Source organism: Xiphophorus maculatus, chromosome 5, assembly GCF_002775205.1.
Source record: "Xiphophorus maculatus strain JP 163 A chromosome 5, X_maculatus-5.0-male, whole genome shotgun sequence".
Classification (NCBI taxonomy): Eukaryota; Metazoa; Chordata; class Actinopteri; order Cyprinodontiformes; family Poeciliidae; genus Xiphophorus; species Xiphophorus maculatus.
The window spans coordinates 838,287-853,545 of NC_036447.1; the positions used below are offsets into that span (position 1 = coordinate 838,287).

Sequence of the window (15,259 nt, forward strand, 5' to 3'; positions counted from 1 at the left end):
GCGCTGGGATGAAATGTCCTGAATGGAGGGAAGGGGGGCCCCGATGATCCTCTCTGCTGTCCGCACCACTCTCCTCACGTTCTTCCAGTCGGAGGCGCTGCAGCCTCCACACCACACAGAGAGGCAGCTGGTCAGAATGCTCTCTATGGTGCTTCTGTAGAACGTCTTGAGGATGGGCGGGGGCAGGTGTGCTCTTCTCATCCTCCGCAGGAAATACAAGCGTTTCTGTGCCCTCTTGACCAGAGACGTGGTGTTCACAGTCCAGGTGAGGTCGTTAGTGATGTGCACCCCCAGGAATTTGGTGCTGCTGACCACCTCCACAGCCGAGCTGTTGATGAGCAGTGGAGCGTGGCTGGGCCGGTTCTTCCTGAAGTCGACGATCATCTCCTTCGTCTTGTCAACGTTCAGGATCAGGCTGTTGTCTCTGCACCAGTCCACCAGCTGCTCCACCTCCTCTCTGTAGTCCAGGTCGTTGTCGTCTCTGATGAGGCCCACCACCGTTGTGTCGTCCGCGAACTTCACGATGTGGTTGGTGGCGAACCTGGGGACGCAGTCGTGTGTCATCAGAGTGAACAGCAGAGGACTCAGGACGCAGCCCTGAGGGGAGCCTGTGCTGAGGGTGATGACATCGGAGGTGTGTTGTCCGATCCGGACTGACTGAGGTCTGTCGGTGAGGAAGTCTAGCAGCCAGTTGTGCAGGGGGGTGCTGAAGCCCAGGTGTCCCAGTTTTCCTGCCAGATGCTGTGGGATGATTGTGTTGAACGCTGAGCTGAAGTCCAGGAACAACATCCGCACATGATTGTTCTTCTCCTCCAGGTGAGCCAGGCTCAGGTGTAGGGCGGAGGAGATGGCGTCCTCAGTGGAGCGGTTTCGGCGGTAGGCAAACTGGAACGGGTCGAATGTGGGGGGGAGTCTGGAGACGATGTGTTCTTTTACCAGCCTTTCAAAGCACTTCATCAGGGAGTCAGTGCCACAGGCCGGTAATCGTTGAAAGAGGTGACTTGAGGTTTCTTTGGCACCGGAATGATGGAGGCAGTTTTGAGACAGGCTGGTAAAGTGACGTAGTTCACTGACCTGCTCCACCCAAAGGGAACTGATGGAGAACATCCACCGCTGTTCATCTCAGAGAAAAACTGAAGATAAATAATTCAGTATAATTTTATTTTAAACATTGATTGTAAATCCCTGATTTCAGTATTTTAATGTTTATCCTGTATAATAAACAAATATATTATGAAGTGAATCTGAGTGTCATTCAGCCTGGATGAGTTTCAGGCTGAAAGCATCATATTTAATATTTACTGCAGATGTTTCAGAGTTTAAAGAGCAGAAATATGAAGAGAAGCTTTTCCTGCTGACCTGCAGCTTCAGGTTGATGGAAATCAGCAGAAACATCAAATCCATCAGAGTTTTCTGCTGAGTTCAGATCAGCTCAGGCTGAAAACCCAACAGAACCGATTCTCCACCAACACGGAACTCTGACCAGAACTCGGTTCTGTTAAAGCCCGGATCCATGGAACCTGTTCAAATCCTCCAATCAGGGCGGATCAGCGGACTGTTGGCGCCCTCTTCTGGTTGATATGAGGTATTACACCTCTTCAATATTGTGTCTCTGTTAATAAATAAATGGCCACTGGGGGCGCTAGACCATCCTATGATCCGCTGTGTTCTCCAGCTCATCCGGGTTTAAATCATATTTCTGATATTTTTACTCAATTATTAACATAAACACTCATTAAAGGAAAAAATTTGAGATAAAAAGTGATTTACTGCAAACTCTGAGTTTATAAGAAATAAAACCTGTTCAGTTTCAGTCAGTTTTGTAGAAAATCGTCTCTGCAGGTTCAGGTTTACTGAAGTTTGTTCTGGTAAATGTTCACATCAAGTCAAGTTCAACTTTAGACACTGAAGCAAAGATTTTTATTTCATTTAGCAGAAATCTTGTCTCTGTGACAGGATCAGGGAAAACGATGCTTCCTGTCAGGTTCCTCTTCACTTCCTGAGCTGCTGACGACATCAGGAAGTTCATTTAGAGATGAATTGTAAATTTAATGTTTAACAGAGAAATTACAGCTTCTGCTGTTTCTTCTCATCATTATAAGAGCAGAAAGGAAAAGAAAAATGATTTCAGAACCTTTTCTAGAAAGACGCAGAGATCCAGAGAACCAAACATTTTTGATCTGAACCATCCGACCATCAGGGAGAAGAAACAGCAGAGACTTTCTGAGGCCTGGCGGACGGTTTGGGTTCTGAAGAACAGGATGTTTATTTAAAGCCAGACCTTTAAATAAGCAGCCAGAGCTGCAGGTCAAATCTGATATATTTTAGTTATTTATGCAGCTCCTAAACCGCAACACACACCCACCAACTATCAGAGAGAATAATCTCAAACCTTGTATAGGGGTCTAAAGACCAATACACAAGCCACCAATGCCAACATGTGTGTGTGTAGGGGTGTGTGTGTGTGTGTGTGTGTGTGTGTTCTAACCATCCTTGAAGACATTAAGGACTCAGACAGCTCACAGTCGAATGCTACAGTCTCTCCTGAAACAACATGAAGGACCAGTCAGGTTTTACCTGAGGTTCTGTTTTCCCTCTCTGGACCGGTACCGATGGTATTAAACCCGTTTCTGGTTTCCACATGTTTATTTTCTGGGCCTAATTTGGGGTAAACCTGTATGATGTCATGCTCAGATGTTAAAAGTTGTTTCTGGTTCTCAACAGTTTCAAACAGAAGTAAATAAATTGTTGTTTTGTGTACATATATACTTGTAGCTATGAAGTCTTGATTCATAGCTACAAGTTTGCTTTAGTTTGCAGTTATGTCTTAGAAACTGATATCAGATTGACATGTGACCTCATATTCATCATGAAAAGTGAATAAAATGAAGAAACTGGACATTTCATGGTAAGAAAGGTGGTGCCATTATTTTATAATTGTATATATGTATATATATCACATATTTCCACATGCAGAAATGTGTGAATCACATGTGTGGTTTTCATGTGATGTTTTTATAAAGGTGAAGATGTAAAACTAGACCAGAGCGCTGAAACCACTTCCTCTGCAGCTGCAGCAGCTGCAGCTTTAAAGTGACCTTTGATATTTGGCCTCTTATAAATGAATTTTCACATTTTTAAACAAACTTAAATATAAAAATGTGAAACGTTTCTTGTTTGTCATAATTTCTGTTGGTTTTGCACATCAGTAATTATGCTGACAGATTAAAAAGGAAACAATTTATTACATGACTGAGTTTAGTTTCCATGTCAGGATGATGATGATGATGGAGATGATGATGATGGTGATGATGATGATGGTGATGATGATGATGGAGATGTTGATGGAGATGTTGATGATGATGATGGTGATGATGATGATGGAGATGTTGATGGAGATGTTGATGATGATGATGGTGATGATGATGGTGATGATGATGATGGTGATGATGATGATGTTGCTGCAGCAGCAGCTGCTGAAGCTGAAGTTCCAGAACGGATCAGAATCATGAAATGACTGAGGCCTGATGCTGTGGTTGGTTCTGCTGGTTCTGGTTCTGGTTCTGGTTCTGATGCGTTCAGGTCACAGAGTGGCTAAATGCTGAGCAACAGGAAGAGCTGTGTGGTTTCCTCCAGCAGAGGCACCAGCTGCAGCAGCTGCAGCAGCATCAGACTTTAGCTGCTGATTCTCTGACTGCTGGAAAACCCTGAAGCTCAGAACCAGAAACTCTGACCAGAACCAAACTCCATCAGAACCGGCCGGACCGGAGGCTGCAGCCGGTTACCTGGAGTCCGAGTCCATCAGCGAGACGGACTGCAGAGGAGGAAGTGATGTCATCATGGTGGTTTGTCTGCGGGTCATGTGACCTCCTGACGTTCAGATCAGAGCTGGTCTCAGTCAGAGTCTCTGCTGCTGAAGACGAGTCGGGATGGAGACGCTGCTCACTGCTTTCCTCCGTGAGTTACAGTCCGGTTCTGGTTCTGGTTCTGGTTCTGATTGTAGGAGCTATTTCTCCATTTTCAGTTAAATCTTAGAATTTAGATTATTTAGTTTATTTATATTTTTTGCTTATTTTCTAGCTGATTAATAATTAGAATCTTTGTTTAATTTGTTCGAAGAGGTTTTTGGTTAATGATTCACTTAATTAGTTAATTAATTTCAGTTTCACGGTATAAAAAGGTCATAAGGTTCTTTACCAGCCTCAGTATCGGAGTCAGTCAGTCAGTCAGTCAGTCAGTCAGTCAGTTTTGTGATTTTTGAATTTGAATTTTTGGACAAATAGTCACTACACTGATACTGATACTGGTTCTGGTTTAGGTCTGGTTCTGGTTCTGGTTCTGGTTCTGGTGTGTCAGCCATCTAAATCATGAACCATTATTCAGTAAAATATATCAATAAAATTGAAACGTTACAGTTTTCTCTGCCTTCAGTCAAAATGTAAAAGTTTTTAACTTATTTTCTGTGCTGTAATTTGTTCAAATGAAAATTTAATTTGTTTGATAAAGTGACGTTTAAGTTCAGCTGTTATCTGAAATGTTGGTGAAAACTTTCATCACTGACATGAAAAGCAGAATGAATGGAAACTATTTCACTAAATCTATTAGTTCAGTCAAAAAGCCTCATTTGTTCCTGTACAATCTGAAGTTTTGATAAATAAAAACAATAACTGAATATTCTGTCCTGAAAAGAAGATGATTCCTTCCTGCGTTCTTTATGAAAGTCAACATTATATTTAATAATTGTATTTTCTAGGCACATGGCAGCCATTTCACAGCACAATCAAGTAACTGTTACCTTCAGCTGATATAAAAATGCAATATATCACATATGACTTAAATAAAATTTACTTCCTAATTTAGTGCCTTGAAATTGGGCCCCTGTCTCTTTAATCAATCAATCAATCAATCAATCAATCAATCAATCAATCAATCAATCAATCAATCAATCAATCAATCAATCAATCAATCAATCAATCAATCAAATTTTATTTGTATAGCACATTTCAGCAGCAAGGCATTTCAAAGTGCTTTACATCATATCAAACACAGAAACACAAAGCAACACAGAATCAATAATCAAAACACATTAAGTCAGGCTCCATCAATAAGTAATCGATTACGTTTCATATTTAATCCTAATCAGGTGGGTTTTTAGTCGAGTTTCATCCATAGAAGGTTTACCTGTTACACTCCTACTGTGTTATATGGAACAACATACCTGCTGCTATTTTTATTCCCACTCAGAAACTTTAAGAATCTCCTGCTCTCTCTGAAGCTCCGCCCCCAGGAAGTCGTCCAACATGGCTCCTCTATTAACCCTTTAACGTTTTTACCAGCGTTGCTCTGAGCAGCAGCTCCTATAATGAGCTCAGCAGCTGTTTGCTAATTGCTGCTGGCTAGTCTGAAGGAGCTGAGTGGGGGAGGAGCTGCGCCTCCATCTCCCCTCGATCCGTCAGACTTCCTGAGAAATGAAACCAGCAGGTCCAGAACTGGACTGGATTCTGCAGAGTCCACAGATTATCAGGTTCAATAAATATCATCATGAATATTAAACATGAAGACAAATCAGATGGTTTCCTTCCTGTTGTCCAAACACAATACATGTTTTCTAAACTTTATGTCATTTTTATCAAAATCAGTCAAAATGTTCAAACCTGAATCTGTCATGACTTTTATCTTTTAGACAAGAACATTTAATGATGTTTCATCTTTAATAAAGACATTCAGGTCAATATTTTCAATCTGACTTTCTGTGTTTTTTCCAGTGATTCTGGGATTTTCTGCTGCTGAAGTGAAGGAGAATCTGACAGCAATCGTTGGAGGAACCATCACTCTACCTGGTGCTGTCACTGAGAAAGGATTTATTAAATATGAGAGTATAACCATTGCTTTAGTGTTTAAAGGTGAACTTGATATTGATGTGAACATTTACAAGAACAAACTTCAGTGGAACCGAAGCTCTGGACTCTTTACGATCACAAACCTGCAGAAGAACGACTCAGGAATCTATACAGTTCAAAAAGGCGAATTTTCTTCTTCATATAAGCTTCAAGTTTATGGTAAGTATTTTTCTTTAGGTATTTCTCAGTCTGTCCAGGTGGAATAAACAAAGTCTGAGCTCCATGTTAATAATAATCTCCATAATTTGTAATCATAATTAAATCAGTAATAAATATTTTCCTTTTACTTTACAGTAAAAGTTTTAACTCTCCCCAGCAACAAATTATTATTTTTTAAATTAAAATTTCATATGCAATTTTGTAATTAAATCTATATTAGACCAGTAAAGCTGAGGAGTTTGAGGAATTGCTGTAAAGTCAACGACACGATTCAGCAGATTATCTGCTATTGCTGCGTTCAGGAGGAGCGAATGCAGCGAGTCGACGACTCCACACAGTTTGTTGGGTTTCCTTAAATGTTTTAACATAATTTGAATAATTAATTGAACAAACTGCACCGTTTAATAACTAGGATCAATAGGAATGTATGTGTGAGTGAAATAAAATGATTTCTTTTTTGTAAAGAGCTTTGAGAAAACGTTTGATGTGAATTTAATTTTTTTATAATTTTAAAAATAATTTAGAATGAACTATGGAAACTTTAGTTAGTTAAATATGAAATACATCTCTGAGTTATATTCCTAAACATGATTTTCTGATTATTGGTAATAATTCCTGAGACTTTTAACAGGTTTTAACATTTTGTTGTATTAATTACAGAAACAATAATGTATTTCACAGTTCAATCCCAGTGTTGAAACTCAACCATCTGAACCAGTTTAAATGAATAAATGTAAACATTATACATTCTGTCAAAGAAAAACTGTTTCAAGGTCACATTGATAGAGCCAATCACACACCAGCTGCCATTATGGGTCTTAATCCTGAAGTCCATTCATAGCTGTGAATAGTTATAACTGCATGAATTATGCATAAAGTCGATGTTGTAAATATGAACTACTTTCCAGTTGGTTAAATAATAATTCAATGATTAAATGATTATAATAATTACTTCAATTCAAGTGTAAATTAACCTTATTGATTGAGTTGCAAAGTGAACAACACAATAAAACATTACAGCAGCTCATTGGATGGATGAAGAGCAGAATTTGAAAAATAACTGAAAATATATTTTAGTAACTTTCTATTCCTGAAGTCTTGAAGTCGATGAATGTCAAAAAAAGTGAACCTGTTGATCTGCATCCAACTGAAAGGAGCCGAGGACACAGACAAGAAACAGAAACTGTTTTTGTCATGTTCCGTGTTTTTCTGTGTGTTTATTTTGAGTGTCTTCTTCTTCTTCTTCTTTTTGTTTTATGGCGGTTGGCAAACAACTTTCAGGTGCATTACCGCCACCTTCCGGACTGGAGTATGAACCAGATGCCTAAACCCTATAATCTCCCTATTAGACCTGTTTTTCTAAGAAACCTAAATACGGAATTAAAAACCACATCTCCAGAAGATTTTTGTAGCAGATCTCTAATATTTAATTTAACTTTATTCCTATTTAACTCTTCTACTAATTCCTCTCTTTCTAGATTATATTTATTACATTCCATAAAAATATGTATAACTGTTTCCAACTTTCCACAAAAATTACATAACCCCGTACTATGTTTATTTATTATTTTCAAAGTACTATTTAACCCTACATGTCCAAATCTTAACCTAGATATAAAATCTTCCTCTTGTTTATTCCTATTTTCCTTTCTACACTCCCCCACTTTTTTTTGAATACTATAATAAAACCTTGCTTTCTTTTCACCCTCCCATTGTTCCTGCCACTTCTTCTTGTAATATATTTTACTTATACTCCTTATCTCATTTTTACTATACTTAACTTTCAATTCAATTTCACTTCTCTTACTCGCACTCTTTGCAAATGTATCTGCTAATTCATTTCCAACTATTCCAATATGCGCCGGAATCCAAATAAATTTAACAGTAGATCTATTTATCCCCATTTTATGTATTGATTTATTTATATCTATCAATATGTCTTGTCTTGCTTCCGACTCTTGTTCCATAATACTTTTTAATGCACTACTTGAATCAGAACAAATTAACACTTTCTTGTCACTTAATTCTTCACTCCATTTTAACGCCATTGAAATAGCCAGTAACTCTCCTGTGTATACATTCAAACTATCCGTTAATCTTTTATTTTCCATGATGTTTAAATCTGGAATTATAAATGCTATCCCTACTCTATCATTTACCATTTTTGATGCATCTGTATATATTTGTAAGTATTCTCCATATTCCCTTCTTACGTATCTTTCCACCTCTCCTTCTACTGTCTGTCTTCCTTCTTCCAACAATGTTAAATCAACTTTCATTTCTTTTTGTATCCAAGGCGGATTACATGAAAAATCCACCACCGGGCTAATTAAACATTGATCTAATCCTATTTCCTTTATTTCTTTATTTATTATCCATCCAAAACTATTTACATTTACATTCTTAACACTTTCTTGACATGGTTGTAATATATTATTTATAGGATAACTTTTTTTATGCCCTTTTACGTTTGCCCAGAACCCTACTCCTAATTGTTTCCTTCTTAACTCCAATGGCATTTCCCCCATTTCTACCTGTAGTGCTGACACTGGTGTTGTCTTCATTGCTCCACAGCAAATTCGTAACACTTGATACTGTAGTTTATCTATTTCTTTTAATAAGGTACTGGAGGCAGAATTATATACCACACATCCATAATCTATTATCGATCTAATAAGTCCAATATATAATATCTTCAAAGTTTTCCTACCTGCTCCCCATTCTTTACCTCTTAAACATCTCATGATATTTAATATTTTTTTACTTCTCTCTATTATTTTACTAATATGTATTTTCCATGTAAGCTTTTTATCAAACCATAAACCTAAATATTTGAATTTATCTACCCTTTCTACTTCTTTATCATACATTTTTAATTTTATCTTAGTGCCTACCTTCCTATTAGTAAAGTTAACAAATTTAGATTTTGAACTTGAAATTCGAAATCCCCATTCTAGCGCCCAATCTTCTACTTTACCTAACGCTTCTTGCATTTTATCATTTAGAAATTTTATATTTCTTCCCCGTTTCCAAATAAGACCATCATCCGCAAATAAAGTCATTCCAAACTTACCTTCGATTTTACTAAAAATATCATTAATCATTATTATAAATAACATTGGACTTATAATACTACCTTGAGGAGTGCCATTTTCAGTTAAACATTTTGAACTTACTTCATTTCCTATTTTAACTCTTATATTTCTATCAGTTAAAAAATCTTTAATCCAATTATAAATTTTACCACTTAGCCCTATTTGTCTAATTTTAATCAGTAAACCTTCCTTCCATAACATGTCATATGCCTTCTCAATATCCAAGAACACTGCCATTAAAACCTCTTTATTCACCTGTGCTTTTCTGATTTCATGTTCAAGCTGTACCATAGGATCTGTTGTACTTCTTCCTTTCCTGAAGCCATATTGATATTTTTTTATTTTTTCTCTCGATTCTAAGAAGTAAATTAACCTATTATTCACCATTCTCTCCATTACTTTTCCGACACAAGATGTTAACGCTATTGGCCTGTAACTTTCAGTTAACTGAGGATCCTTACCTGGTTTACATATAGGAATAATAATTGATTCTTTCCACTTATCTGGCAAAGTTCCTTCTTCCCATATTTTATTATATAGTTTTAGTAAAACTAATTTACTCCTTTCATTCAAGTTTTTAAGCATAACATAATTTATTTGGTCCTCCCCTGGTGTTGAATTTTTTATATTCTTTAATGCTTTTTTTTAACTCTGTCATTGAAAACTTCATATTTATAGTATCATTATCAACCATTTCCTCATTTATTCTTTCATTATATTTTCTCATCGTTAATTCTCTTCCTTCTTTCTCTTCTTTACTAAGATTTTCATTACTATGCACTTTAGCTAAAACTTTTACTAATAACTCTACCTTATCTTTATCTTCTATAATCATATTTCCATTATTTTTCAGTATTGAGAATTTATATTCCTTTGACTTTCCTGACATTTTCTTAATTGTATTCCATACTCTATCTAATGCTGTAGTTTTTCCTAATGATTCACAATATTTACTCCAATAAAACTTTTTCGCATTTCTAATCTTCCTCCTGACTTCTGCTTGTTTCTTCTTATAACTAATTAAGTTTTGGAAACTAACATCTTTTTTAAGTGTTTTAAAAGCCTTATTCCTTGCTTTAATTGCCATTGTACATTCTATATTCCACCAGGGGACTATTCTTTTCTTTTTAATCCCTTTACCTTTTGGGATTGCTTCTTTTGCTACTTCAATAATACTCTTACTAACTTCTAAATTTAATTCGTTTATTGATTTATTTATATCTATATTTATCAATCTATTCTCACTCATATCTTCATATTTCCTCCAATCAGCGTCTTTAAACCTCCATCTTCCTTGAGTATTTACCTGTTCTTTTTCCATATCTAACTCAACTTCAATAAATATTGGATAATGATCACTGCCTATTGTACTATTTTTATTTATTTTCCATTTACAACTATCTGCCAGACCTTGTGATACTAGAGTGAGATCAATGGCAGATTCCTTACCACTAATCACATCCAACTGAGTTCCTTCCCCATTATTTAATACTACCAATTCTTTTTCCTCAATTATTCCTTCTAAAATTCCCCCGTTATAATCATCTTTCTCACCCCATAAAGTGCTGTGTGCATTAAAATCCCCACACCATATTAGCTTCTCTCCCCTGTGTTTAATTATATTTTCTAACTTTGCTTTATCTATTTTCTTACAAGGATTATAATAATTTATAATTTCTATACTTCCATTTTTTGTCCACACTTTAACTCCATTAAGCTCTAATTCCGTGTCCAATTGAATCTTAATAAATTTTATCTTTTCTTTTATACATATAGCACATCCTCCTCCATTTCCATTTCCTCTGTCTCTTCTTATAGTTGAATACCCACTAATACTAAACTGTAATGTTTGTTTTAACCAAGTTTCTTGAATGCAAATTACATCTGGTTTCTCCTTTAATCTATTAATAAAACCTTTAAACTCTTGACCATTAGCAATTAGACTTCTAGCGTTCCATTGTAATATTAAAATTATATGACTATTTGATTTGCTTCATTTTCACCTGATCCCTCTCCTTGTCTGAGTTCATCCTGAATTCTTTCCCATGATAAGTCTGTAACATTAAAGAATCTTACTGCTGCTTTCACTATGATTTTAATTTTTTCAGTTTTAGTCCTCGCTTGTTCTGAACAATTTATAATGTAGGCTAAGAACGGGATCAGTTTTTCTAGCGTGACATTATTTTGATCTTTATCTATCGTCTTCTTTTCTAATTTAGCTCTTTGACTTACCCCTGCACTTTTCACCTCCTTTACTGCTTCTGCATATGACATTCTCTTCTCTGTTTTTAGTTTTTGAACTTCTACTGCTTCTTTTCTCACCATACACCCTGCATATGCTGCAGTATGATCTCCTCCACAGTTGCAACATCTTATCGGCTTCTCTCCACATTCCCCATAAGAATGTTCTCCTCCACACCTACCACATCTTTGCTTCCCATTACATATTTTTGCTGTATGTCCATATCTCTGACATTTGTAGCATCTCATCGGTGGAGGAATATAATTCCTAACACTGAAACTCAAATAACCAATCATTATTTTATCTGGTTTTTCTTTTCCTTTAAACTCTAATAGCACAGAAGTGCTATCCACTCTTTCTCCATTTCTGAAAGCTTGCAGTCGTCTGATATTTGTCACTTCTCCTCCTTTTATGATTTTCTTTAACTCATCCAAGTTTTCTCCTAATGGAATCCCTGATATTACCCCTTTCATTCCTCTCTCTTCTCCCATTATTTTCCTCTCCATTATTTCTCTTTTACAAATCGACTGTAATTTTAACGCTTTATTCTTTTGTTCAGCATTTTTACAGATAATCAACAGGCTTCCATCTCTTAACACTTTAGCTAATTCCACATCTCCAATTACTTTCTTTAAACCAATAGATAGAGTGATTGGACTCACTCCTGTCAAATCCTGTCCAGCTCTGAACTTCAAAATTACCTTGAACTCCTCCATCATTACTTTCTTTCGTGTCTCGACATTTTCCTCCTCATCTTCGAGAGATCTTTTTCCTGTATTTATCCCTTTCTTACCCTTATCTTTTCCTCCTCCACCTTTCTTATTTTCTACCACCGACCAACTTGTTTCCATTCCTTCATCCTCTGAGCACCCTCCACTACTACTAGCCATCTTAGTTCACTCACAGTCCAGATTATGCCTCTAAACCGCTCTTCCACTTCTTAGCTTCTCGTGACCGAACCACGCTCCGTCCGAGTTGCCTCTTTCCGTAATCTCTTGCCGCTCCACCTATTTTGAGTGTCTCTGAGTCTCCGTGTTGTCCTGTCTCCCTGTGATTACTCCCAGGTGTTTCTCGTTCCCTAATTACCTCCTGTGTATTTAGTCTCACCTGTGTCTCTGTGTTTTGTTGGGTCCTCGTCGCTTGTTACATCATTCTGTCTGCTTGTTCATTGGCCACAAGTTTATTCTGTTTGCTACCGGTGTGAGCCCTGGCTTCTGCTCAGCCGTGCCGCCAGAACTTTTGTTGACTGTTGGAGCATGATTTATTATTAAAAATACCATCTTTCACTTCAACCTGGGTCTACAGCGTTTGCCTCACCACCTTCACCACCGCAACTCATGACAGATTTAATGTTTCAGGAAACTGAATGTGAAAATAACAACATTAAAACAAACATGATTTCTGTTCCCTGTAACTTTTGGATCCACAGGATGGAAGATGTTTCTGTTTCTGTGGTTCATTAACCTGTAAGGACCAACATGGAGGACAGTTTTCACTGAGTCCATAAGATGTTAGATTTAAATCTTTGCTCTCAGTCAGCTGATAATTACAGAATCTGCAGAGTTCTGTCAGGAAAAGGAGAAACGCTTCATGTTGTTCAGAATCTCTCTAGTCATTTTCACTAACTGCTGGTTTGATTCTCTGCAGATCCAGCACCGACTCCTGCAGTAACACCAATTACTGTGACCTCTGACCCCTGCCTGTTGATCTGCTCTGTGGACAAACCAGCGACTCTACTGTGGATCAGAGACAAAGAAATACAGAACCAGAGCCGCTCTGCTCTGTCTTTACCTGTTACTGTCCATAAGGAGGATAGAAACTCATCATATAGATGTGTAGCAGCCAATCCTGCAGAGAACAAGACTGTTGATGTTAATGTGACCACTTCCTGTTGGCTCAGCAAAACAGAAGATTCTGATTCCAAAAGAAATTGTAAGGTTTATCAACGATTATTAAAAATTCTCTTATTTTCTGCTTTATTTTGATGTTTCTTGTCTTTTGTTCTGTCTGACAGATTGGATTGCAGGTGGTCTCTGCATTGGGTTTATTGTATTGATTGGTTTTGGATTCCTGCTGATCCAGAAGAAGTTTCTGGGCCAAAAATCATCAGGCAGTCAAACACAAGGCAGGTATTTGATCATTTACTCTCTGAGATTCATTTATTAATATAGAGTTTATAGATATAGGAATTTGTTTGTGAAATATTCTGTAGAATAAATCTTTGCTGCTTCTTCAGACAGACTGTTTGACATTAGCATGTAAAACACATAAATCTGAAGTATTCATAATGTCTTTATTGTGGTTGGTAAAATATTAAACTAAAATATTTTCCTTCACCTGAACAAGCTGAACATCAGACTGACGATCCTGAATCTTTTGGTTCTGATGTTCTGACGGTCTAAAACGGCGCCGTACCTTTAAATCTGCAGCCTGTTTTCCTCATGATGCTCAGTCTGAACCAACTCAGATCACAGATTTATATCAGGTTTGGTTCTGATCCACATGAAATCTGATGTGTTGAAGCATGAAAACTGAAAAACGTGCCAAAAGAACCACAATGGTTCTTTGTTTATTTCACACAGAAAAAATGCTGCAGTAACTAATTCTAACTAAAAATCATGTTTAATTTTTTCTTGTTTAAAATAAAATCAGAAGAAGAGAAAACCGGAGCTGCTGGCGCCCAGGAAACAGAACAAAACCTTTAAAACTCAGGATTACCATTTGATTTGTTTGTTGGAAACTTTGGTAAAGTAAAACCGTTTATCTTTAAATTTAACCTGATGACTAACATGGCTGCTTGGGGATTCAGGAAGCAGATATTATTTATTATTTATTATCCTCTGGAGCTTTAAACTGTTTTCTTTGGTTTTTCTGGGAGGTAAAAGATTTTCTCCTTTTTAACATCTTCAGTTTTTAACTAACAAAGTTACTTTATTTACTCTTTTAACAACATGTTTTCTCAACCTGGTTTTTCTGATTGAAAATAAACAAAACATTGAACTTTATAAATATGGTTAAGATTAAAAATGTTTGTTTCTGGCTTTTTGCTCAGTTTCAGTTAAAAATTCAAAGTTTGACTCATTTTCATCTTTCTTCGTTCTACCAGCTGCAGAACATTTCAGGATCACAGAAACTGACTTGGCTGTCTGAGTTCAGTTGGTTCATAAATCACTGAAGCTCCACAAAATATTAAAGATCTGCTGCTGTTGTATTAACCTTCCAGCCTGTTTACAGGATGTTTGCTTTATTCAGGGCCTCATGGAGATAAAGAGTAAAATTTAAAGGTAAAAACAAGTTAAGTAGTCAGACTGTGCTAAATGTAGCTGCAGGGACCCGAGTCACGCTGTAGACCAGGGGTGTCAAACTCCAGTCCTGCAACTTCTAGATGAGCCTCTGCTGCACCACAGCTGAATAGAATAATTAGATCATTAAGGAGAACTGATCTACACAAGGAGGAGGTCATTAAGTCACTTCATGCCACTGTTTTGTATCTGTGGCACATCTGAAAACTGCAGGACAGCGACTGGAGGACTGGAGTTTGACACCTGTAATGTAGATTGATGGGTTCACATGTTCCTCTGGGTTTCAGCTCAGATGGTTTGCAACATCCTGTAATTATAGTTCTTCTAAATTAAGACTCAGACCTGGATTAAAGATTAGAAGATTAGAGCAGTTCTAATGTTAGCTTCATAACGTTAGCTTCATAACGTTAGCTTCATAATGTTAGCTTCATAATGTTAGCTTCATAACGTTAGCTTCATAATGCTAGCTTCATAATGTTAGCTTCATAACGTTAGCTTCATAATGCTAGCTTCATAATGCTAGCTTCATAATGTTAGCTTCATAACGTTAGCTTCATAATG

At 36.9% G+C, this 15,259-nt stretch overlaps 1 protein-coding gene across 1 annotated transcript; it reads left to right on the forward strand.

Moving 5' to 3' along the window:
• Positions 1–3,813: 3,813 nt before the first annotated feature.
• Positions 3,814–14,759, forward strand: LOC111608736 (SLAM family member 7-like). Its single transcript, XM_023334712.1, has 4 exons — positions 3,814–3,957; positions 5,766–6,059; positions 13,044–13,328; positions 13,411–14,759. Exons 1-4 carry the CDS (start codon positions 3,930–3,932, stop codon positions 13,560–13,562), a joined length of 759 nt encoding a protein of 252 aa, XP_023190480.1. The 5' UTR covers positions 3,814–3,929; the 3' UTR covers positions 13,563–14,759.
• Positions 14,760–15,259: the final 500 nt, after the last annotated feature.